The 26919-nt window shown below is 46.2% G+C and overlaps 1 protein-coding gene across 2 annotated transcripts in view; it reads left to right on the top strand.

Moving 5' to 3' along the window:
- Positions 1-26264, top strand: part of kif26aa (kinesin family member 26Aa) — a 36148-nt gene extending 9884 nt beyond the window's left edge. The window contains exons 3-13 of one of the 2 annotated variants that reach the window (XM_087852579.1): positions 3498-3680; positions 7256-7349; positions 7434-7696; positions 8687-8870; positions 10449-10605; positions 11548-11710; positions 15471-18585; positions 21570-21760; positions 22775-22798; positions 23780-23930; positions 24134-26264. In XM_087852579.1, coding sequence (XP_087708705.1) covers positions 3498-3680; positions 7256-7349; positions 7434-7696; positions 8687-8870; positions 10449-10605; positions 11548-11710; positions 15471-18585; positions 21570-21760; positions 22775-22798; positions 23780-23930; positions 24134-24321 — 4713 coding nt within the window. In that variant the 3' untranslated portion in view covers positions 24322-26264. The remainder of the gene's footprint in view (positions 1-3497; positions 3681-7255; positions 7350-7433; positions 7697-8686; positions 8871-10448; positions 10606-11547; positions 11711-15470; positions 18586-21569; positions 21761-22774; positions 22799-23779; positions 23931-24133) is intronic. The other variant, XM_006793455.3, reaches the window with a different exon arrangement.
- Positions 26265-26919: the final 655 nt, after the last annotated feature.

Here is a 26919-nt window from a genome sequence, read left to right as displayed (position 1 = left end):
ACTACATTAATGTTTTATTACTGTTACTGAAGGTCCGCGGCTCCGAACCGTAGTAAAGGGACCTCTGGCTAATACGTTGGGTTCCGTGTCGGGCTCGTAGCCGAAAACTAGCTTTACTTTGTTGTCTGGGTCAACTTTGCTTGCGAGTGACAGAGAGAGGCGTTGAAAGGCTGCTCCAACGCAACTTATTGTTTCGGAGGAAAACATGAACACAGCATACAGTGAAGTCTTAATAGCTTACTTACAACTGGGCTCGTCAGGCACTCTTCTTGGCTGCAGTGGTTATTATTATATTTACATGCTTCCAGCTCCCGTTTTTGCTCGATGACAACTCGTACTTTTCCTTTTTCTCCCTCCCTCGCTCACAGACACATAACGGGTATGGCAGTCCATTCTTCCTGCACACTGCCTATGATGATACATTCTTCAGAGCTATGCCTGTAGCATTCTGCCTATTAGCTTAGCACAACAACAAAAAAGCGCTCTCTCACCCAGGAAACACACAGAGAGAGAGAGAGAGAGCGCCACCCTGTAACCATGGCAACCGTAACGCTGCCGCCTGGAACAACAGAACGTTGCTGTCAAACAAAACCCAAACAGTCCTGACCCGCCACAATATGAAACAGGGAAGTACCGCCGTGTAATCCATTTATTTCAACAAAGTAACTGTATTCTAAATACCACCTTTTTAAATGGTAACTGTAACGGAATACAGTTACTCATATTTTGTATTTTAAATACGTAACGGCAGTACATGTATTCCGTTACTCCCCAACACTGCATTAGATGAACTCCTGGAAACAGGAAGAGTCAGAGGGAAGTGTTCACTCTGACTGCCGTCTCTTCTCTCATTTGCATTCAGCGCTGCGTTCATTCCTCTGAACCTGCAGTTATTCTCTTTAATGTCTTAAAACTTCTCACCATGGCCTCTGGCTGCTCTCTGTGTGGGCGAGAGAGCCTGAGCTGGATTCTGGGTGTAAACACTTCATCGTGAGTGATATCAAACTCTGAGTTCAGACTGAGGTCAGAGCTGTTTCTGTTTGAAGCTCTGCAGTTTGAAAGCAGCCCTTCAGATTTTTGCTATTTTCTATCTTTACTATCTTTGATATCTATTGATGCTGTACCTTTAATCAGAAAATATCACAGCGAGGATCTGACCCAGCCTGCTCTGCAACACTGCACTGAAACATGCACTTCCTCTGACGTCCAGCAGAGGCAGCAGGAAGTCAGTGCCCACAGTTTACAGCCTGATACACAAACTGTTTGGTCTCTATAAATATGTGTCCCTCTATAACAGCTGTGTTTGAATTATTAGGGGTGTGGCCTCTCTGACTGACAGGTGACACAAGTGGTTGTAGCTGCTAGCTTCAGCTAAACTGGACCTCTGTGCTGTGTTTGTGCTGTTGGAGCTTTTTGGAGCATTTTTAATGACATCATACGTCTGCACTAACAGACTGTCCAGGAAGGTGGAGCTTCAGTTTTAGGGTTTTATTTGGATGTTACTGATCAGGTGAAAGAAAAAATGAAGAAAAAATCCTGTAAAAACATTTGTGATTGAACATAAATGTGCCGAGTAGGGCTGGGTATTGTCACTGATTTCTAGAATTGATTCCGATTCACAAGGTCCCGATTTGATTTGATCCATGATTCGATTCGATTTGATTTGAATCGGGGAAATTTGCCTCAGAAAGACAGAAATATTATAATTATGATCATTTATCAGTACATATCCATATTTTTATATCTTTAAAAAGAAAACTGACATTTGTGTAAGCATCACAGCAAATGCTTTTGTGTCAAAGTAACAAAGCAAAAACACAGAAAAACATGAAGGAGAATTTCCTGACCTGTCTTTTTATAGCAGATAACCACCTTAAAAATATTCTGCAGAAAAACAAAAACAGAAGAAAACCATTAATCTACATATGAACATTACCTGATGCTGCTTAAGTGAAAGAAAAGTTACAGAGGTTTAATTAGAGACACAGTTAAGTGCTTTGCAATATCGCATAATTTTAAAAAGTTTACATTTCTTCAGTATTGAACAAAAGAAATGGGGCTTTCTTGTCAGAAGTCAGTTAAATAAATAAAAAAAAACAGCGGCCGACAGCGCCGTGCATAACAGTAGACTTGTGCGTAATAAGCAAGCAAATAATGCAGAAAACAGAGATTTTTAGATGGGAAAGTGTTTTTGAAGTGCACTGAGAGAAAGAGAGCTGTGCATGAAGTGTCATTTTACCGTGGTGGAAGCAAAACAGCAAAAGAGAGAATTCATGACGATGTTTATGTGAAGCGAAATGTGAAGTGAAATATGAAGCGTAGTTTGGATCTTCTTTTGCTGCTGGTTCAGTCAAATTTGGTTGGAGAGAGACATAGCCTACAGCTTAATAATCTAGCGCAAAAAAAGACGTAAACACAATGCACAGACCCGCTGACACATCCGAATCTGTGAGCTGTCGGCTTTCAGCCCTGACGGCGTGTCCATGCACATGCAGTCGAGCGAGAAAGCCGACATATCACAAATTCTGATCTGACGGCAGGTCCGGGCTTTGTGTTTAGGTCTTTGTGCAGAATCCATGTACCTGCTCTCATTTACGTTTTTAGCTGTTTGGTTGTTGTCAAAATTTTGTGAGGTTTAACCTGAGATTCTGGCATTTTGGGCATAATAAATTTATATTTAAATTTATATTCATTCAAGTTTTTAATGAATCGATATTGCGTTATTCAAGCTAGAATCGATTTTAATCTGAAAATCAATAATCAAAACCCACCCCTAGTGCCGAGTGACTGGAACACATAAAATTAGCTGTGACTGGATCAGATGGTGACTTTCAAGCTGCTTCCTTTCTGTATCCGTGGTGACAGAGGAGCTGCCTCGCAGAGACTCGTCGTTTAAAAACTGCTCCGTCTCATTATTGGCTGTGAACTCGAACTCCTCGCCACCAGCTCAGCAGTTCTATGACAGCACAATAAAACCCTTCAGAAGGCTGAGGGACACGGGCTGTTGAAGGTCAAAGGTCAGGAAAGCAGTGTGACTCCCTGCTTAGTCCAGCTCTGAGAGTCTAAAATGTCATCCTGGAGAAGAGCTCAGGACGTCTCTGCAGGCTTTACGGCTGATTCTGAGCTTCTTTCAGCACAAACAGTTGATGGTGTGTATCAGGTGATCTGAATCAGGTGATCTAACGCAAACTCAGTGAAAACCACATGGAAAACAAAACTAAACAGCAGGTAGAAAAAATCAAATGAAAGTTTAACTAAACAAAGTCAAAGAAGCACAGTTTCCTTCCAACTCGGTGTCAATATCTCTGAACGCTTGTACCCAAGATAACGAACGGCTGCAGGCGTAGCAAACGTGGCCACGTTCAGGCCAAGCATCTATCACTATCTGAGCACCTCTGGCTTAGTTTAACGTTTCATGATGCAACTCCATTGTCCAGCCAGAGACTTGATGAACGCAGCAGTCTTCTCTGTGCTTCATGTTTCCTGTCTGTCCTCAGGTCAGAGTCATGCTCCGGATCTGCTCGGTCCAGGATGAGTCCTCGGAGTCCATGTCCTTCCTGAAGGTCGACGGCAGGAAGAAGCAGCTCACGCTGTGCGAGACGTCGGCCCAGAGACGGTCCTCAGCCTCAGCGCCAAAGACCTTCACCTTTGATGCCATCTTCTCGCAGGACGCCTCCCAGGTGAGTTCTCCAGCATCAGGAACTTTACCATATCTTCTTCCGGGGATTAGTGTGGGTAACGTTACAGCTGATAATTTAGCTGCACAGACCTGCTGCTGGTGACGCAGAATGAACAGTTTACAGTGAAACTTTCAGAGTTTTCTGAATAAAAATCTAAATTCAGGGCACGCACGAAGGTTTGAGCTCTTCATCAGCAACGTGTCAGCACGCTGTTTACCCACAAAGAGCAATGACAGCAGCAGACAGATCACAGCGCTGTGTGTGTGTGTGTGTGTGTGTGTGTGTGTGTGTGTGTGTGTGAGTGTCAGTGCAGAATGTTTGTATCTGTGATGTGACATAAACCTGCAGATAGATTCATAAAAACATGTTTATGATGTTCAGTTTTCAGCTTCTCCAAACAAACAACATGGCACTCAGCATCATCGTGCCTGCTGGGCTGCAGATCTTCTCTCTTTTTAGACACCTGACTGCATCGGTGATATAATGGTTTCATGTTTAACACGAGTTTTATGGGAGAATTAGAAAAAACACCTGGGTCAGTGTGGAGTCCACGCTCAGGTGTCTGACTGCTGGACAAAGTGCACCAATAAGAGACTTCCCTCATTCTTATTCATTTCAGTTTTATGTATATAGCACTAGATCACACCAACAGTTTCTTCAACAGTCAATTGTTGTTGTGAAAGTCACTTCTTACACAAATGAAAGAAAGCAGTCCTACATATTTGTTTAATATGTGCATTGAAGGACATGTCCTGGTCAAAAATGACTCCAAGGTTCATCACAGTGTTACTGCCGGTCAAGGTAATGCCATCCAGAGTAAGAATCTGGTTAGATACCATATTTCTAAGATTTTCAGGGCCAAGTACAATAACCTCAGTTTTATCTGCATCTAGAAGCAGAAAATCCAGAAAATCCTGGTCATCCAGGTCTTTATGTCTTTAAGACATTCCTGCAGTTTAACAAATCGATGTGTGTTATCTGGCTTCATGGATAAAGTTAGGTGTCATCTGCATAACAGAGACAGTGTATGCTTTGTCTTCTGACAATGGTGCCTAAGGGAAGCATGTATAATGTAAACAGAATTGGTCCTAGCACTGAACCCTGTGGAACTCCATAATTAACCTTAGTGTGTGAAGAGGACTCTCCATTTACATGAACAAATTGGAGTCTATTAGATAGATACTCTATTAGATATTAGAGATTCAATGAAACTGTATTAATCCCTCGGCTGAGTTCCTCCGGGAAATTCAGTGTCCAGTAGCACAGCACCAGCAGAAGTTGCATGTTACAGATACAATAAAGGGGAATGAGAGTAAGGATATGAGCATAAATATACCATATAAACACACATATAAATACAGAATATATAATAGGGATAAATAGGAATACGACTGGATTGCACATTTGAGTGAGTCTATTGCACAGTGATTATTGCACAGTCGTATGTAAGAAAAAAATACTGCAAATATTGCACAGTGAAAAAAAGCACTACAGCTCAGTTGTTTCCTGTCATCCTTTGTCCTCCTGTCTCCCCTCCCTCTCCCTTCCAACGGGGAGTTAAACAGTTTGATGGCATGTGGGACAAAGGAGTTTTTAAGTCTGTTGGTTTTTTACTTTGGGAGAAGCAATCTGTCGCTGAATAGGCTCCTCTGATTATTTATGACCGTGTGCAGAGGATGCCCAGCATTGTCCATAATGTCCAGCAGTTTCTTTAATGTCCTTTTCTCTGCCACTGTCACCAGAGTGTCCAGCTTCATGCCGACCACAGAGCCAGCCTTCCTGATTAGTTTTTCCAGCCTGGAGTAGTTCTTTTTTGCTGTGCTGCTCCTCCAGCACACCACAGCATAGAACAGTATGTTCTGTGATGACCTCAGCTTGTTGTCGACCCAGAGCCCGAGGTACTTGTAAATGGTAAATGGACTGATTCTTAAATAGCGCTTTTCTACTCTCCCGGAGTACTCAAAGCACTGTATACAACATGCCTCATTTACCCATTCACATGCATACATACAAGCACTTCTAAACTCAAGTGCAAAGTAATAAACATTAACACCCCAATGAACGCATCGGAGGGCAACTTGGGGTTAGTATCTTGCCCAAGGCATGCAGACTGGGGAAGCCAAGGACCGAACCACCAACCTTCCAATTAGTAGCTGATCTGCTCTACCACCTGACCCACAGCCACCTTGTATGTGTTGACCACCTCCACCTCTTCTCCCTCTATCTGAACTGGCAGTGGACCTGGTCTGGACTTCCCGAAGTTCACAACCAGTTCCTTGGTCTTTGAGGTGTTGAGTTGCAGGTAGTTTGTGTGACTCCGTCTGACAAAGTTGCTCACCAGACTCCTGTACTCCTCTTCCTGATCATCCCAGGTACACCCCATGATGGCCGTGTCGTCTGCACACTTGAATATGGCATAATTCAGAGTTGTAGCAGAAGTCAGAGGTGTACAGGGTGAAGAGAAGAGGGGACAGCACAGTTCCCTGTGGTGCCCCTGTGCTACTGACCACAGTGTCAGACGTGATGTCCTTCAGCCTGACGTACTGTGGTCTGTCAGTGAGGTAGTTGGAGTTCCAAGCGACCAGGCAGGGGTCCACCTGCATCCTGTTCACTTTCTCCTGGAGCAGACAGGGCCAGATTGTATTTAAGGCACTAGAAAAGTCAAGATACTCAAACTCCATCAAAGTAATTAAGTAATAGATATACAACAACTGTTTTTTGGTTTGTTTGTTTTTATCAGAACTCTTCCTGTAATTCTACACGTTTATGTATTCCTGCTGATGATTTATTTCATTTACTGAGCTGTCTCTTTTTTTTTACCTCCTAAATCACCATGGTAATGAACGCTGAACACTCCTTTGGTTTAAAATCATCTGGAAGCACTAGATTTTTACAAATTCTCTTATTTACATCTTGCTTTCAGTGTGATATGAATGTTATATGTGCAGCCATCACCTTAGAAACAAACAGCAGCACTGAGCATACCCAGACACATCATTCACTGCCATTCATATCTTGAATTTACTGCTGTGTGACACAAATCACCAGATTAACCAGTTTCTGCCACTTTTATCTTTAAGACTATTTTACTGTTAGATTTTATCATCGTCTCATCTGATATCGTCTCTGATTGGAGAAGGTGGAGCTCACAGGGAGCAGAGAGCCACAACAGAGAAAGTTGATAACCACAGTGATGAGACCCATGATCTCTGACTGAGGTTCCAGGTTTAGTTGAGTTAGCTAACTCAGAGGAAGCCTGGATATGTTGAACTTCCTTTGTAGGACACCCCTCAGGTGTGTAAGCTCAGCTTTAAAGTCAAGGCATCCACATGGGGAAGGATTCACTTTGTCACTCACAGCTGGTCCTAAGTGACTTTTCCTGCTCTGGTTACCTGCAGCAGGTCACATACCTGCCATGCTGTTACTGGCATGTCAGCAGCGGGCTTCGGTACACCAAGTGCTCCAACATCTCTGACCTAAAGCTTGTCATAAATACTGTACTGTGTTTATTATTATGTATGAGGCGCTGCGACAGTGGCAGCACTCCAAGGTGATCGCTGGCTTCTCTCTTCTAGGCAGAAGTGTGTTCAGGAACGGTGGCAGAGGTCATCCAGTCGGTGGTGAATGGCGCGGACGGCTGCATCTTCTGCTTCGGGCATGCTCACCTGGGTAAACACATGATACGCCACCCACACACACAAAGACATAATTCTGAAAAGTCACATGATTGTTGAGTTGACCCTGCCTCCACAGGTAAGACGTACACCATGATTGGTCGGGACTGCTCCACCCAAAGCCTGGGTGTGGCTCCAACGGCGATCTCCTGGCTGTTCAAGGTGATCGAGGACCGGAAGGAAAAGTCCGGAGCTTGTTTCTCAGTCAGAGTGTCGGCTGTGGAGATCTCCGGCCGCGAGGAGACGCTCACCGACCTCTTGGCCGAACTGGCGGCGGCAGGGCACCAGGAGGCACCAGGCCCCGCCGTGTTGCTGAGAGAAGATCCCATCTGTGGATCCCAGGTACAGGAAACAACTCGAACTTTGAGCACTTTTTAACCAATCACACAAACTGGCCTCTGATATAAACCGAGGACTGTGATTAGATGATATATAACTAATGATTACAGCTCAACATGATATCCAATATGTTCATCCAGTCATCCAGGCCACTCATGCCGTTCCCTTTCCAAAAGACCTCGCCATCTCCTCCTTTCCTTCTCTATGTCTGTCCCTGACCTACTCACTGAACTCCTGTTCACTCTAGAGACTTCTTCACTGTTGACATCTGTCCAATTAGTCCTGACCTTCCTCCTCCAACTCATTCAGTTTGTTTTATCTCCCCGGGCTCCTTCTATCTGCGCTCACTTTAATTTTCTTTCTCTTTTTCTCCTCTCATTCTGACATCCTTCCTTTTTTTTCCTTTATCAAACCTCATTCTGTCTTACTTTAACTTTTATCTCGTTCATTTTCTCTCTAAGAGTAAAGAAGGATTTCTACTTTGAGCCAGAAGAACATCACAGAGCTGCAGATGGCAGGAAGATGATCACAGTCTGGTTTCTGTGCTGCAGAATGATTTAAAGCTTTGTTTCAGTCCGAGCCTGACTAATATGGGGTAAACTCTTGGTGGTGTCTGCGCCTGATTGCAAGATGCCTATGTGTTTTAATCGTGCCTGATGTTAAACTGAGTCAGGAGAAAGACATCAATATTGGATAAATACAGCTTCCATCAGGGTCATAGCTCAGTGAAATCTCAATGTGAATCCATCCATCCTCTTCCCCCTGTCCTGTGGTAGCTCACAGACTCTATGTATATATAAATCTAAGTTGGCTTTATATGAACAGAGAAGAAGAGCTCTTTCTTACTGCAGGATCTTCATCATGTACACCTGCAAGCAGAAGCTGAAAACATGGACTTTCATGCTAGCCCGCAGCATTTCACCATGAATCATGCCTCTGTTCTGTGCAGCCACAGTCCCAGCTTATCTGCATCTCATTAGCTCTTTCTATCAGCTGCAGAACCAGATGGAACTTCGGGTGAGCAATGCCGAGCGAGCAGCATCCTTCCTGGACGCTGCCCTGGCAGCAAGGAAGAGCAACCGAATGCCGAACAACCAGGAAGTCCAAAGGAACTCCCACTTCCTGTTTACCCTGCACCTCTACCAGGAGAGGCTGGACAAGAGCAACAAGGCAGCCAGTGAGTGTGTGCGTGGTCGTAACTGATATTTTGCCAGAATTATTAAAAGTTGCTGTGACGTTAAAACTCTACTCATATTTGTGGCCCAGTTTCTCAGCTTCTTCCTCTTTTCAGTATGTTTGTTATCAGGAAGCAGAACCTCAAGCAATAAAACCTAAACCCTTTAAAATTCACACTTGAGATCACTGACGGAACTGATAGTATATCAGGAACATACACCTCACTCGTCTGACACCTGTTGGTTTGTGGACTCCACGTTTTGAAGGCTGAGACTAACCAAAGAGAACACTGATGGCAGGTTAAGCAGATACATGATGGACTAATGCTCTACATGGTTCACTTCTGACACGGTGTCAGACAAGTAACTGGACATGCTCCGATGAAATGGCTGAGAGATTCAGGCTGGGTGGAGCTCTCTGAGTTTGTGCCTCCATGGTTAGCGTTAGCATTGTGCTTGGTCTCCCTTCCTGTTGAGATGTTCACAGACGTTTCTGAAGGTGAAGGCCAGGTTGCAATTCATTCCATACAAACTGTGGATCTGGGAAAAAGCAGGGCGCTTTGAAGAGAAACTGGTACTCAGCATGTCATTGAAAACCCTAAATGAAGTCTGAAAGGCTTATTTGGTTCAGCAGAAGCGAGATGTGATAATCCTTAAACCTCCCAGCAGTACAAAGACCTGCACACACGCTCCAGCTGCAAACTCATCAGCTCAGCAAGGACTTGGAGCAGCAGCAGGTTAGAGGCTCTGACCCCGGGACAAGAATAAAAGCCCCCATTAGTAACCATGCAGCTGTGAAATTTGGCAGCTCACTTAGCCGTTAGCTCTTTTTTTCCACACTCCAAACATGTAGCTGCTAATTAGCTTGGTGCTGAATTGCTAACATGCTCAACAGGAGCGTTTACAAGCAGAGCAGCTACACTAACGCTGCCTCCACCCATGTCTACCTGTCAGCAGAGCCGCTTCCTCCGTTATTGGGCTTTTATGCTGGAATAAATCTGCATGTCTAACGAGCCCTGATGGCTTGGCATCCTGCAGTGTTTATAGAGCTGTGGAAAAGCATCCACTCAGTGGCGCTCAGCACTTTCTAAATCTTGCTGATGTGGCCGGTTAATGGTTCTCGCCATCATTACTCTGAATTAATGAAATGAGCAGGCAGTTAAACTGAGCGGATCAGACTGATACTGAAGCTTAACGGGATGCAGTTGGGACGTGTTCAGATGAAGCTTCTTTAACATTTGCACATGCATGCAGGCGTATATATGTTTCTACATTTGGTTAGTAATGTATTGGAGCCATAATCTGATGACTTGAGATTTGCTGCAGGACTTTACTTCATCTCGCACACAGCCCACAGGCATTTTACATGATTCCTATCATTCACAGATAAGGAAGAGATGTCTTTACCCTAACGGCTGCTTGGTTCCTGATAAATGATTCAAAGCAGCCAATAAGTTATTGCCAAAGCTATTGATTATGTTTCTGTCTATAGACTAATGAATAGATTGTTGTCTCAGAACTAATGAGCAGTTAAGCAGGCAGTGTCATACACTATAAAGCCCTCCCAATCTGCATGGCAGTGTCCGGTCGGAGTCGCCTTCACCTCCTGGATTTGGGCAGCTGCGAGACGGACATCAGCAGGACCCGAGAGGGGGGCGGGGGTCAGTGTCTGTCGCTCTCGGCGCTGGGAAATGTCATCCTCGCCCTTGCCAATGGAGCCAAGCACGTTCCCTACAGGTACGGGCATTTTGATGAGCTCAATGGGGTCAAAAGTCACAGCAGCCAAACAACAGATGGATCAATGATCCCTGTGAGGGGGGTGAGGGGTGGGGGTCAAGCTGTGAGCTTTAATGAGCTTTCAGTCAGTGTTAAATGGTTGTTTATGCTGATGAATAAGTCACAGTAATGATAACTGATGTTCAGTCTTTTTTTGCTCCTCACATTTGGTCTTTTCTGTTTAATACTTATTTCTGGATGCTAATTTTTAATTATATTGGTGAACTTTCACCTCGCTTCTTCGTCCCCTTTTCTTTTCGTTTGTGAAGCCATCAGCATCACACGTGTTTTATTCATGGAGCGAATATCTGCACCAAAGAATCTCATCAGTTATCACAGACTTCAAAGACTAACATACAAGCCTGTCGATGGAAGAATCTTTGATATCTTTATGTTTTCATGTTTTTTAATGACAAACAACCCTTGAGTTGTTTGATGTTCCAGTCACATCCATTAATAAGATTTTTTTTCACACATTTACATGAGTGAAGTTAGTGAGTGGAAGTTGAACCAAAGAAAACCCCCAAACGAGGACTTGTGATATTTTAGGTCAGTCGGTGGCTGGAGTTCAGTTGTGTTGGGTTAAAAAGGAGAAAAAGCTTAGACTGTAGTATGTAAATTCTGTGTTTGATCCATCTTCTGTAGCGATAGTCCAGGTCTTTTCAAAGGCAGAGTTTCATGAACATTTCAGTCTGTCTCTGCCTCTGGATCACATGTGGCGTGTAGTTCAAAGCGGACTTCATTAATGTGAAATGAGAGATCGTTCCTATTCCTTTTTGCCTATCTGTGCCAAACTGTTGTGCGGTGTAATGAATGGTATCTGCGGCCCCGTGGGGATTATAAGGCCCGCAGCACGTCATCCTTTTCTTGAGCTAACGAAGCATTTTTTAATGTATTATTCAGGGACAGCAAGCTCACCATGCTGCTCCGCGAATCCTTGGGCAACATCAACTGCCGCACCACCATGATCGCTCACATCTCCGACTCCCCGGCGGGCTACATGGAGACGTTGACCACGGTGCAGTTGGCCTCCCGCATCCACCGCATGAGGAAGAAGAAGTCGAAGGTGCTTCATCTTTATTCAGGTTTTCTTTCTGGAGCTCGTTGTGGCGGAGGTCACGGATCTCTGGTACAGTGTGCAAAACACCAAATGTTATATCACCAATACAGAAACCATTTACTCACATGTGGATGAGATTGATTAGGTTCTGATGGTTGTTAGGTTGAAGTTCACAGAAAACTGCACCTCAAACTTAAATCTCAAGTCTTTGTCTCTGAACATTAAACATCTATAACACTGAAGGCAAAACAAATTCAAAGGACAAACTGAGGTTTAAAAGTTATCAAAGTCTTCAAACCATTCTTTGCGATTTCCATACATTTTGGCCTCTAAATGAATTTTCACTAATTTCTTGAGGCTGATAACAATAAACCCTTCACATCTATATTAATGAGTTCAGAGTGTCATGTGCTCATAATGCACCGACTTTCCAAATTCAAATTCAAATTTTATTTGTCACACTCACACACAACCATACACAGTATGACATGGGGGTGAAATGCTTGTAGCTGTACAATGCCCGACCATTAAATGACAGAAAAAAGTTTTACAGTATTTACAATTTACAGGTTACTACAAAATTTACAAATTAACTTAGGAATTTACTATAAAAAAAAAAAAGTGCAAATAGCAGAAAGAGATTATAAAGATTATAAATTATAGGAATTATAGGATTATAGTCAAAGGAGCTTGTAAAGAAAAGCGTCTGGACTTCTTTAAGTTACTTGAAGACGTTTCACCTCTCATCCGAGAAGCTTCTTCAGTTCTAAGGTCAAATGGTGGAGAGTCCCAGATATAAACCTGGTGGGAGTGTCCCCCCACAGAGGGACAAAAGGACCCCCTGATGATCCTCTAATCGCCTGAGCCAAGGTGTGGAACTGGGTGTGGGTCCCAATCAGCCAGAGTTTCGGGTGAGTTCATTGTGAAACCTGGCCCCACCTTATCATGCGAATTCCTGAGGTCAGATGGCCCAGGATGTGAGTGGGCGTTAAGGCGTCTGGGAAGGGATCTCAAAACTGGATTATAGATGGCAGAGAGTTGGTGTCGTAAACCACCGCCTCTGTTCAAAGGTGGTCGCTCACAGTGGACATAGATGGCTTCTTTCACTCCTCTTTCAAACCATCTGTCCTCTCTGTCCAAAATGTGAACATTGGCATCCTCGAAAGAGTGTCCTTTATCCTTAAGATGCAGATGGACAGCTGAGTCTTGTCCTGTGGAGGTGGCTCTTCTGTGTTGTGCCATGCGCTTGTGAAGTGGCTGTTTGGTCTCTCCAATGTAGAGGTCTGGGCATTCCTCGCTGCACTGTACGGCATACTCGCTGCACTGTACGGCAGTCTGTGTTTTGGCGTTTTGTCTTTCGGGTGAACCAGTTTTTGTCTGAGTGTTTTGCTGGGTCTGAAGTACACCGGGATGTCATGCTTGGAGAAAACCCCCTATAGGATTATAGGAAATGTGTGGTGGTGCGTGTGGTGATGTGATGTGTGTGAGAGTCCAGTCTTATAGTGATGTGTGTGGGAGAGTCCAGTCCTACACCTGGTTCAGGGCCCAAATAGCCTGGGTGAAGAAGCTCCTCCTCATTCTCTCTGTTTTGGCCTTAAGGGAGCGGAAGCGCTTCCCAGACCTCAACAGTGAGAAGAGTCCATTGTTGGGATGGGAGAGGTCCATCATAATCTTCCTAGCTTTGGACTTGCACCGCTTGGTGTAGATGGACAGCAGGTCAGGGAGCTCTGATTGAATGATGCGTTCGGCTGAGCGCACCACTCTTTGCAGATCTTGTCTGTCCTGGTTCTGCCGGAGGTTTCTTCCTGTTAAAAGGGAGTTTTTCCTTCCCACTGTCGCCAAAGTGCTTGCTCATAGGGGGTCATATGATTGTTGGGTTTTTCTCTGTATCTATGAAGCGCCTTGAGGCGACTTTTGTTGTGATTTGGCGCTATATAAATAAAATTGAATTGAATTGAATTGAACTGCTTGGTGCTGTTCCCAAACCAGGTGCAGATGTTTGCCGTCAGGACGCTCTCGATGGTGCAGCAGTAGAAGGTCTTGAGCACCTTCAGTGGCAGATGGATGTCTCTAAGTCTTCTGAGGAAGAAGAGACGCTGACGGGCTTTCTTAACCAGGGTGTTAATGTGGCAGGACCATGACAGGTCCTGAGTGATGTGGACACCCAGGTATCGGAAACTGTCCACTCTCTCCACTGGCGTGTCACTGATGATGAGGGGCTTGTAATTCCTCACCTGCTTTGTAGTGAAGTCCACAATCAGCTCCTTAGTCTTGCTGATGTTTAGGAGGAGGTTATTCTCCTGGCACCAGTTCTCCAGGATCCTAATCTCCTCCGGGTAGGCCGTCTCGATGTTGTCGGAGATCAGGCCCACAACAACAGTGTCGTCAGCAAACTTGACAATGGAGGTGGTGTCTGATGTGGCTACACAGTCATAAGTGTACAGTGAGTACAGCAGGGGGCTTAAAACACAGCCCTGAGGCACTCCAGTGCTGAGTGAGATGGAGGGGAAGACTTGTTTTCCCACCCTCACTGATTGGGGTCTGTCTGTGAGGAAGTTGAGGATCCACTGACACAGTGATGAGCTGAGTCCTAGATCTGTCAACTTGGTGAAAAGCTTAGAGGGAATTATTGTGTTGAATGCTGAACTGTAGTCCACGAACAGCATCCTAACATAATTCCCTCTGCCAGTGTCCAGATGACTCAGGGATGTGTGGAGCAGGTGAGATATGGCATCGTCTGTGGAACGATTAGTCCGGTAAGCAAACTGAAGTGAGTCGATGGTGGCAGGAAGTGAAGAAGTGATGTAATCTCTCATCAGTCTTTCAAAACACTTCATCACAATTGAAGTCAGTGTTACTGGACGGTAGTCATTGTGGCAAGCAGGCTGTTGTTTCTTTGGAACAGGAACAATAATGGACTGTTTGAAGCACGTGGGAACCACAGCTTGGGCCAGGGAGAGGTTGAAGATCTCTGTGAACACCAGTGCTAGCTGGTCAGCGCAGGCTCTCAGGACCCGGTCAGGGATTGCATCTGGTCCTGCTGCCTTCCTGGTGTTCACCCTCCTGAAGGTGTTCCTCACGGCATGCTCTGTGATGATGAATGCATTGTCTTCACTGGTGCACTCCGAGCGCGCGCAGCCGTTTGTTGTTTTAGTTGCTGCGGCATCGAAGCGAGCATAAAATGTGTTCAGCTCATCAGCCAGTGAAGCATCGGCATTCATCATTGAAGAGGCTGGTCGTTTATAGTCCGTTATAGTCCGCAGTCCTTTCCACAGGCTCCTAGAGTCGCACTGTCGTAGCTGTGACTCTAGTTTTTCCCCATAGCTCCGCTTTGCCTTTCTGACCGCGCTGCGCACGTTGTAGGACGCAGCCTTGTACAGGTCCATATTACTGGAGACGAGCCCTTCATTGTAGGCAGCGGTGCGTGATCTCAGAGCGTCGTGGATGTTTTTATCCACCCACGGTTTCTGGTTGGGAAACGTTCGGATGATAGTTCTTAAATGATGATAGTTCCTAATCAATACCAATGTATCTACAGGAATGAGCGTTTGTGTGCTGAGATGGGACTCATTAGGCAGACTTACACGCTGTATTCGTATGTTGAAGATTGGAAACCAGAGTTAGCAGCATATGCATCTCACTCACATTCATTTTAATGTAACACAGTGCATGGGCACTCATGTAATGATTTCCCTTCAGTTTAATCGCTGCATGCTCCAGCTCTCTTTAGGAGGTTAATTCTGTATTATTTCTCTTTTATTCGCAGAATGCCTCCAGCTCATCTGGAGGGGAGAGCTCCTGTGAGGAAGGCCCATCCTGTCGGCCTCCTCGTCTTCGACCCTTCCACCCTGTGACCGTGGCCCTCGACCCGGATGTTCCGCTGCTACTTTCGAGTGATCCCGACTATTCCTCCAGCAGTGAGCACTCCTGTGACACTGTCATCTACGTTGGGCCGGGAGGGAAGGCAATCTCAGACCGAGAGCTGAGCGACAACGAGGGTCCGCCTTCCTTCGTTCCCATTATTCCGTCCCTGAACAAAAAGCGAGTCAAAGATGCACCCAAGTCCGACGGTGACCACTTTAAGTGTAACACGTTTGCAGAACTACAGGAGAGACTTGACTGCATTGATGGCAGCGAGGGCCCAGCCATGTTCGGCACAGAGAAGAAATCAGTAGCGCTGAAGGCTCAGAGTGGCCCTCTTAAACCCACAGAGGCAACGTCTCCACCCAAATCTGAGAAGAACTCGTCCCACATGTTCTCAGAAAGCACACTGACAACATGCATAGACAAATCAGATCAGGATCAGCCCAAACTACCTTCAGCTGGTGGCTTCATCGAGACGTCCAAAAGGACGAGTGCAGATGGAGAGAAGCTTTCAGGCACCCCCGTTCAGCCATGTGTGGTAAAGTCAGGGGGGGCTCCAACCCATGACTCAGAGCCTGTAGTTCGAGAGAAAGTCTACCTCAGAGGAGCTGTACCCAAGCCACTGGCCTCACCGTCCTTACCCAGGACAACCAGGACGGAACCTCGGCCTAAGGAGGCTCTTGGCAGGACTCCCCCTGTCGGTATGAGTGAACAAGCAATGAGGCAAGACCAGCCACCCAAATCTATAAGCCCTAACCTAAACACAGATGGAGCTGCTCACATAAGCAGGTACCCCACAGAGGTGAACAACCTCCGGGCCTCTCTGTTAGGACGATGCCTGGACGGAGACTTTCTGAGGACCACAATCACTCTGCAGCAGCCCGTGGAGTTGAATGGAGAGGACGAGCTCGTGTTCACAGTTATAGAGGAGCTCCCGCACAGCCTTGTCCCAGATAATGGCCGTCCCTCCAACCTCCTCAGCTTTAACACCGACTGCTTTCCACAGGCTTTAGCTGCTGGCTCTCGCCCGGTCAGCATCATCAGTAGTATTAATGATGAATATGATGCTTACACCTCTCTACAAGGAGCTGTGGGACCAGGCACTGATGTTGGCACCGAACACCAAAAAGGTTTGCTTTCCCACAACAAAAAGCAGCCGTCTGTTGACTCATGGCTTTGTGAATCAGCTGAAGGTGATGGTCTTCATTCACAAAGCAGGCTTTACTTGAGGGATAAAACAATGGACAACGCTGCCCTGCTGAGCTCACCAAGTATATTCCATAAACAGCCATTCTTACAGCATGGCATTAGGAGCTCCTTAAATGACAGCGGTGTCTGTTTCTCAGAGCTGGAAAGCGACCCTGCTACCCCAAACAAACCATCTTTTACTAAGTGCCCTCCTTCCCCCGAGTCATCCAAAGCATCTCTAAAAGGTTCTCTGAAGGTGAAAGCCAATACCCTGAACACATCAGTGTCAACACAGATTCCCCGCCATGCCACCCATTCCAGTCTTCCCAGGAAAACCAAGCCTACCTCATCTGCAGCTGTGGGCTGTAGCAGACAGGAAGGCAGGCAGGATGATGTTTTGCTTCAGCGAAGCAGTTATTGTGATACCAGAGAGGCAGAGTTTCTTTCTGCAAGTAAGCCAACAAGAAGTGGTGTGACTAATGTTTCCTCCAAGAGGTCCGGAGGGAACAGCAACAGTGTACCTCGCCCACCAAAGACACAGATGTCTTCTTCAGCCCAGAGGGTTGTTGATGGCTGTGAGAAGTCCAGCAGCAGGAGAGGAGACACTCTCATCAAATTGCCACGACTCACTCGGGGCGCAACAACTCTAGGAACCGTTTCCACCCCCCAAGAAGCTGCTTCAGTGATCAGTACACTGAGGTTTTCATCCCTGGGAAAAAAGGCAAATGGACAAAAAAGCAGCACAAAGTCTGGACAGTCGAGTCAAGAACAAAAATTAAGAATTGTGCTGTCTCCAAGTGCCTTAAAAACAAGCAGCAACACTGGAAAGTCCTCAGAGGATGAAGTGCATGTCAGGCTCAAAGCTGGTTCATTCAGCCACAGGACATCCAGTTTAAAAACTGAACACAGTTTTGCAAGGACATCCTCAAGCCTGAAGACGCAAGGAGCCAAAGCAGATTCTTCCAGGTACTTTGGGAGTCTAATGTCTTTGGAAAGGTGCGACAGCCCAACCTTAGCTGGGTCCAAACCTGAGCTGTTCAGAGAGAACAGTGGCGCTACATCTGGAGGAAATGGCAGATCCAACAGATCAGTGCCAAGACTCAGTGATCCAGCATCCACCTCCACATTGGCCTTTCCGTCCCAAGTTCCAGCTGGTGTTTTTGCAGCAACCAGCAAACTGTGGCAGGTCCGCAGTGGCAGCGGATCAAGAGCAGCAGCTTCTGGTGGACTGAAACTTCGAACGCTGTCTGCCAGCAGTTCGAAGAGCCCGAGCTCCTCCCCCAAACTGCCAGAGAACGTAGCTGGGTGGAACACCAACCTACCTTCCAATGGAAAGTCCCCATCTCGCTCTGGAACCGGAGGCAAGACAGTAAAAGGCACCATTATGGGCACCAAGCAGGCCATTGGCAGGGCAGCCAACAGCCGGATTAGCGAGTTGGTTTCAGGTAGCCAAAGGAAGATGTTTGGTGGTGGAGCTGGAGTAACAGGAAGCGACATCCCTGGCAGCAGGACTGGTAGCATCACCGGATCACCCCTCAACGCACCGCTGCCATCACCTTACAGCAAGATCACAGCGCCTCGGAGGCCACAGCGCTACAGCAGCGGGCACGGCAGTGACAACAGCAGCATCCTGAGTGGGGAGCTGCCCCCCGCCATGGGACGCACCGCTCTGTTTTACCACAGCGGGGGCAGCAGCGGCTACGAGAGCATGATCCGAGACAGCGAGACAACCGGCAGCACCTCCTCGGCACACGACTCTATGAGCGAGAGTGGAGCATCCTCATCAAATAGGAGCCGAGTTTCTAAATCGCCCAAGAAGAGAGGAAACGGTGAGTGCATGCCGCCGCCAGAGATGGGGTAACGTAACACAGGTAACACTTTAGGTTCTGCTCCATGCAGCACTGCCCCTTTTTTACAGTGATCAGATCTGAAGAACAAAAATCTTTAACTCATTGACTTCTCTGTACTCATCATAGAATTCTATGTAGAGCGCATATAATAAGCTCATCACCTAAATATGACATGAATAAGGCTCAGTGGAAGCTGAAGATTTTTTAAAGTCTTTTTAAAATTGTCTTTTCAAGTCAAGTCAACTGTCTTTATTGTTATTCCAACCATAAAGACAATTGCCAGTACATAGTGAAGCAAGACAGCGTTCCTCCAAGACCATGGTGCTACATAAAACAGACAATCAACACAGGACTACATAAAGTGCAAGTGTGCAAAAAAAGAAAACAAAGACAGAAGAGAACAATACAGAGACAACAGTGCCGACACAACAGTACAACCACAACAGTGCAATAGAAAAGTGCAGCAATGACAGTGGATTGTGCAAAAAGCAGCATGATGTATGAGTGTGTGTGTGTGTGTGTGTGCATATGTGAGATAAGTGCAGATAAGTGCTTTTCCTTTTTTTGGCCCAACATTATTACTGTAAACATTATGTGGTATGTCAGCTGCTGTTCCATCAAGGGCCACATAAACACCGATGTCTGGCCACTCCTCCCCCCTTTGTGTCTGTCAGCAGATCCGTCCCGGTCGCTCCCATGTTAACCTCACGGCAGCTCACATAGACTTAAACGAGCCCTTCCTCTCCAAGGGACGGTATATCTAAGCAGCTATGGAAACGCAAAACGCAAGGTTTATGGGTTTTATGAAACAGCGGCTCGTGCAGAGGAACTTGGAAGCTTTTCTATCACAATGAGATATTATTTAAATAACCTGTGAAATCATTACAGCTGATGGCCAAAATTTAAATCTCAGATTTGATATTCAGCAACTATTTCTCCATGCATTGACTCAGAAAGTGAAAGAGCAATAAAACTCATCTCTGCTGAAGAATTAACATATTTATGGCTTTTTCCAGCATCCATCAGTGTGTGATGATGGCTGCTCGCTACAATATTCCTATGAATGCTGAGCACACCGAGAGTACAGGTGCTATTGCTGTGGGAGCATCTATCAAAGGCAGCTCTCCTCCTTGATATCGTGTGAAATTATCTCTCAGCTGGTGTCTTTGTACAAAAACTTGACATGGGCGCACATCATGTGGCACGCCACTGCCACGTCCCAGCTCCCAGCAGCCGATTGCAATTCGTGCGGCAGGCGAGCCGGCGGCCTGATGCATACAGAATTGGCACTCCTGTGATCTGTCTGCCATCGGCCTGTGGATTTCGCCTTATTTCTGCCTCATGAATGTTTCATGAGGACAATTCCCAGTGTACATATCCAACTCCAATTATCACCCACACATCCTCCCATCCACTCCACAGCACTCCACAGCCTTCACACCCACTCCTCCTTGATCTGTCATCATGTCTGAATCCTCATCAGTGAGCCTGGATGTTTTTAATAAGCCATAACGTTTTTTTGTTTGTGGAGCACACGCCTGCTTCTGCTTTTACTTGGGAACCTAATTTGACAGCCGTGTGTACAAAGTCGTTAAAAATACGAGTGAGGTCTTCAGGTGGACAGCAGCGGCCTTAAAACCTGATCAGCAGCACTAATGGATGTTGATAGAGGAGGAAGCACCACAGAAGAAGACAAGGCTAATTAAAACTAATGAGCTGCGTGGGCTGTCTGCTGAAATCAGCAACCTTTATTGAGCTTATTGTGATATTTCACTGGCTCGCCTCACAACAGACAAACAGCTTTCTGTTAGCGTTTGGCGAGCGTTTACATTCCAGCTGTGACTTCAGGTCCATCACCACCTGCTGCTGGTATTTAAAGGCACCGTCACATATTACACATAAAAATGTTTTTATGGCCAATGTGGACAGATTCAAAGTAAATAAAGGATAAGACTCGACAGCTGGCTGATATTTGACTCTTTATCTATTGTTTAATAATGTCTTGCACAGTCAAAGGAGCAGTTTAAGACACATTTCACTGTGTGTTGTACTTGCATGATGCATGTGACAAATAAAGAATCTTGAATTGTGTAAAGGAGAAACATCCACAGGATGTGACATTTATCCTTGCCAAGCAGCCCCGAGTCCTCACAACCGCCTGACACACTCCAACACAAACTCCACACACACAAAAACACAAAAAACAGGGTTTTACTACATTAGCATGCTAGCTGCTACCTTTGGTACCAGTTCATAACTACAGTCACCAGTCTGTGCTAAAGCGTGCGACTCCTTCACCCGCCCTTCATTACACACGTTCTTGTAGTTTGTGCATGCCCAGCTACAGTGCTGATTTAAAATATGGTTCTTGAACATGACACCACAGACTGAGCTTACAGCTTTTCCTTTGACTTCAGTGAATAAAGAGTTTTTAGTCTGGGCCTCGTTAAAAACGCAGCATCGCAGATTGGTCAGTAAACATTTACCTGCACGTGCATCTGTACATCAGTGAAAGTCACGCGGGCTGGACAGGAAGGTTCACATGGGCTGATGTGGGCCAACCTGGGCTGACATGGGCCACGGCCCGTGAAATGCCCAGGTCTGGTTTAAGGCCATGTGGTACAGCTGCGTTACGGCCTTGATAGTCCTGCCTGTTATTGAGTGCTATTGGCTGTCTTTTTAATGACATCACCGGCTCCTTGACACTGACTCATTACTTGCTCAGAGCCCTGGTGTGACTAACTTCCTCGCTGACTGCAGCTTTAACTGAGTGAGTCAGCTGGCTGTGTTGAAGCTGTTCAGTGAGCATTCAAACACCAGTCTCCGAATGCAGGGTTCCCGACGGGCCCTGATGTTAGCTTACACAGCTGGAAACACCTGCACCCTGTGAACTTTACCTGACACACAGTCTGCTGCATTTACTGATCATGGGTTATTTCATCCCTTTCCTTTTCCACCTGCAGGGTTCCTGCGGCGGCGGCTAATCCCTGCCCCCCTGCCGGACACCTCCTCCCTGGGCAGGAAGCTGGGTGGTCAGTGGGTGGACCTGCCGCCGCTGGGCGGCACCCTGAAGGAGCAGTTTGAGATAAAGGTGTATGAGATTGACAACGTTGAGTGTGTTCAGAAGAGGAAGGAGGCGCTGATGGGATCTGAGGTGAGTCCTCACCTGATTAAATAATGACGTGCTGCTCACATGCCATTCAGCATCACAGCGTGCCAGTTTAGTCCCCTCACGTGGAGGTCGTGTTAGAACCCTCCACTTCTATTCAATTCAATTCAATTCAATTTTATTTATATAGCGCCAAATCACAACAAATGTCGCCTCAAGGCGCTTCATAGATACAGAGAAAAGCCCAACAATCATATGACCCCCTATGAGCAAGCACTTTGGCAACACTGGGAAGGAAAAACTCCCTTTTAACAGGAAGAAACCTCCGGCAGAACCAGGCTCAGGGAGGGGCGGCCATCTGCTGCGACCGGTTGGGGTGAGAGAAGGAAGACAGGATAAAAGACATGCTGTGGAAGAGAGACAGAGATTAATAACAGATACGATTCAATACAGAGAGGTCTGTTAATACATAGTGAGTGAGAAAGGTGACTGGAAAGGAAAAACTCACTTCTCCGCGATGCACTGACAAGAATGAGTCAAACACAGCCTCCTGAAGCAGGTGGAGTTTCATCTGGACCCTCAGCCTCAGTCTGAGTGCACTCAGAGGAGCTTTTTATATTTTTATCCAAATCACATATATAAAGCAGACCGTGGTCCTAAAATAGGGGGGGGGGGCTTGTCTGGTCTCTGTGACAGCCGCCTCTCTCAGTGTTAACGGGTCATTAACCCTCGGCAGAGCGGCCTGTCGGGCTCTGATTCATTTTCAATTAGAGGAAGGTGACGTGCTCTTCATATCCAGAGCACTGCTCGGTGAATAATCGGCTTCTATCTGTTTTGTTTTGTTTTTTATACTTACACTGTACAATTTTTCAGTTTTTTTATACATATTCTGTACATTGTTACCTGTATATATGGACTTCGGTTGCTTATGTTTATAGGACCACCTTGTGTCTTCCTTTTATATTTTATTTTCCCTTACTGTAAGAGCTGTGTGACACCAAAATTTCTCATCCGTGGGATAATAAAGGTTTATTCTATTCTATTCTATTTGTGTCCCAGCAGACGTTCCACGATGTTGAGAAGGTGAGTTGTCCTTTACACGTTCATTCCTACATTCCTCCAAACAAACCATCCATGACATGAAACTCGAACCGGTCCTGGTGTGGAGGACCTCTGTGATCCCACCGGAGAGTGCAGGGTTAAAGTTCAGAGAGGGTGCCGGTCTGACTGGCGGCCTGTGTAGAGACGCCAACATGGAGGCCATGTGGTGTCGCTTGTCTGTGCTCAAACTTTTGTCTCACACACTGTCTGCCTGTCATGCTTTTTGTGTTTACCTGTTCACACTGGATTCATTCTGCTCGCTTCACCCGTCGGAGGTGCTTCCTGTCCTGCTGCATCTGTTCATGTAAATTTTACACCTGCATGCTTTCCCCAAATCCCAACTTGTCCTGTAGCTCCAAATGAAACAAGGCTTTCTTGCTGCTGACACGGAGACCTGAGTTGGCTTTACATCAGCAATTCGCTGGTTTCACTGGTTTTCCCCTCCCATGGGCCTCGCTGAGGTTGGTCACGCCTGTGTCATGGCCCCACATGAACAATTTGTGATGGTCTAACTGGAGTCAGTCAGTCTGACTTCACCTGAGAATCTGGCCTTTTTCATTGGCTGCGTGTCACAGAGAAGCTGCTGCAAATGAAACATAAACACATAGTTAATGTTCAGGTCACTTATCATCTGGATGATCAACTCTTTCTTTACTGCTCAGCTGCCCACATTTACAGACTTTCACAATAGAAACATCCCAGGATTTTCAGAATAAAGCTCTCTGAGGGGCAGCTGTAATGAAGCGCAGGTCTGAACCACCTCTCTGTCACCTGTTTGTCCTCAGTTGTCCTTAATCCTCCTCTGATCACAGATTAGCACTGCACTGACTCCTAATTAAAGCCAGACACAGGCTGGAGTCTCGAAGCCTCGTGCTAATCCCCCCTCCTCTTCCTCGTCCTCGTCCACACCCCTACAAGCCGGTGTGTGCAGTTCGAGGCTCTGACTGTGAGCTCGCTCCTCAGGGTCTGCTCTACTTCAATGCCCGGTTGAGGATGCTGGAGAAGCGGCAGCAGCAGATCCAAGAGCTGAAGAGCAAACACGACAGGCTGAAGGCAGAGCTGGAAGAGGCCAAGAGCTGGCTGATGCTCCACCCGAGCAGGTGGAGTGGAGAGTGTGAGTATGAGCTGCAGCGGGAGGGAGCTGGTACTCATATAATAGATTACTCATGTGTTTGTCATTAACTGAACTTACCGACGAGACCGGGCCAAGCTTTCAGAGATGCTGTGCACAAGCAGCTGAGGCAGCGTGGTGATGTCATAGTACAAATGTCGGCCCGCATGCATCTAAATAACTAACCGCTCTCTCCGTGTTTGCAGTTGACGTGGACCAGGACCTGGACTGCGAGTCCCAGGAGTACCTAGAGGCTCTGGCTCAGGCCACGGGGGAGCTGGAGTACTGCGTCAACCTGTGCAAGTCCCGTCTCATGATGGAGACCTGCTTCGACATCACCGTGATGACGGCAGGTGACGCTGCGCAAGGGGGCCGTCAGGAGGTGGAGGTGTGAAAGGTTCGCTGACTCACCAACGGAAGATTGAAGCAGATGTCCTGTAGGAGCAGAGCAGCAAATGGCTGATCGGAGATCAAGTGCCTTCTATTCACAAGCTCGACGACTCTGTGAGCTTGTTTGTCGTGGTGTTTTTTATGGTGTTGAATTCATCCGTTGTGCAGCAGACCCGAGTTTAGGAAAAATGATTCAGCTCCAGCATGGACTCTGTTCACCTGTAAGCTCCACCCCCGAGCCTCAAACCTGAAGAACCCAGAGCAGGGCCGTGGGTTTGATCCCGCTCAACGACTTAAGCACTCGAGTTGAAGTGAACGAACTCTGAAGTTGGTTTTAGGAAACCGCCTCGTCCACCCTGTGTTCAGCCTGCTCACGTTCTCAGTGACTCAAACAGATGTTTCAGCAGGTAAAACATCTGTGGCAACATACATGATGACATCATCTGCACTGCAGCCAGAACCACAGAGCAGGAATGGTATCTAAATGACAGATGTACAGACAGACAAACACACATTAAAGGGGACGTGAAACACTGAAACACTATGGTCTCCTCTCGGTAAATAACAACTCGGATGTGTTTCTAAAAGAGAACAATGTTCTGACAGTATCCAATTTTAAAATCACTGAATAAAAGCTAGAATCTCGGTCAGGTGATGTCACGAATCACGTGACCGACGATCACAAGTTGCCCATTTTAAGTCGAAGCGTCCAGAACAGGGGTGTCCGTATATTGATGTGAAGAAATATAATTCAGTTTTTTTCTGTTAGGGAGGATTTGTTTGTTGTTAAGTGTAATGTTAAAATAAGTTCTTTAAAAAGCCAAAAATGATTTAATATGAAGGCAATATGAGCAGAGAATGCAAACATACTAAGAGATTGACTATGTTAGTTCAGTGAGATAGTCAAAAACAAATGTGTATACTTACGTCTGCATTTTTATTTTGTTAAATACGAACAAAATGATAGCAGAAGTGCTGCCACGTGTCTGGCCAGAAAGAGAGGACCAATGTGTTTATTTGGTAGTTCAATGAAAGGCTTTAGTTAGTTAAGAGTGAGGAAAAGAATCTGTGTTCACGTTTGCAGTTTTGTCTTGTTATACACTATCTGAAATGTAAAAAAAACAAACAAACAAAATACTACATTTTCAGAAATATTTGTGGGTGTTTTCTTGTTTCTTTGTTTCTTTTTTACTACCTGAACGCTAAAGTGGCCCTCCAATGAGATGACGGTGCCAGGAGTGGCCCACAGCTCATTTAAGTTTGAGACCCCTGGTCCAGACACTGATGTGTAAAACCTGCAGATCTCTGACTGAAGCCCCACCCACTTATAAACTGTCAGTCACTTGTGGTTGGCTGATCGATGGTCTGCGGCCACGTTTATGCACACTCACTTCCTGTTGGACCCTGAAACGTTAGCTTGTCATGATGCATCGGAATCTTTTCTCGTCCACGAGTTCTACAGCCATATGAGGATGTCTCTGAAACTCCAAACTGTCCCCAGATGCTTTCTCAGACAGAGCGAAGAACATCAAACTCTGAGCTCCACACATGACCCCACCTCCAAACACATTATACTCTCTGAAGAATACAAAATAAAAGTTCAGAGTCAGCTGTGAGGATGTAAAATTTCACATTGCAGATTTCCATCACACGTGTGACGTGCAGCAGGAACTGACACATTCAGATTCAGACTCAGTCCGTCGAGAGTGGACGACGTTTCCCGTCTCAGGCCCTTTCTGAAGTGGCTGCATGAAGCATTGTTCTGCATTGTGTTCTTGTTTTTGTTCATCAGGTTTCGTGTTTTTCTTTAAATTGATGAAATCGCTCTGCTTATGTGGCGTGTTAACCGTCTGTTTCCTTTTCTTTGTTTTTGTATTGTACAGTTTTCTAACTATTTGTAAAAAAAAAAAAAAAAAAAGAGGAGTGCGTGGGTCGGCGCAGAGGCAGCATCAGGAACATGAATAAAGATTCAAAGATTTCATCTCATGTTTTTGTTATTTGGTGAACTCTTTTTGTGCTCCAGGCTGAGCTGGTGGACTCGTTACACTGCAGCACTTACCAATCGCACGTCAGCATACGGCCAGTCTGTAAATCAAACCTGACCCAACAGAGCTCAGCTTCATCAGGTCGCCTGTTTAAAGTCCTCCATACAAGAGACATCATCATTCAGGAAACACTCCTCCTCCTCCTGCCTGCCTCCTCCTACTCCACCCCTTCTCCTCCTCCTATCCTCCCTATCCTTCTCTTGTCCTCCCCTCCTCCTCCTCTCGCCCTCCTCCCCTCCTTCTCCTCCCCTCCTACTCCTCGACAGTTTCTGCTCCTCTCATCTCCAGGTCTCTCACACGCCTGACATTTCACTTTCTGTCATGTGACTTCACACCTCGGTGGCAGTGGTCAAGTATGAGGAGGTAAAACGTCTACAAATGTCAGACAAGAGGACGTGAGGCCGGACTGAGCATGCCCACAGGTGTGCAGACAGGTGTCATCGGCTCTGCTTCAAACATGTTAGTTTATGTGAAGTTCACATCCACCTGCACCGCCAAAGATCTGCACCAGACTGACCTTCAGTCTCCGCCTCAGCTCAGTGTTTGTGGGCAGGGCC

This window comes from Neolamprologus brichardi, chromosome 15, assembly GCF_056152115.1.
Source record: "Neolamprologus brichardi isolate AB-2024 chromosome 15, ASM5615211v1, whole genome shotgun sequence".
Taxonomy (NCBI): domain Eukaryota; kingdom Metazoa; phylum Chordata; class Actinopteri; order Cichliformes; family Cichlidae; genus Neolamprologus; species Neolamprologus brichardi.
Note: the sequence above shows the minus strand (reverse complement) of the source record. Positions and strands in the feature narration are given on the sequence as shown.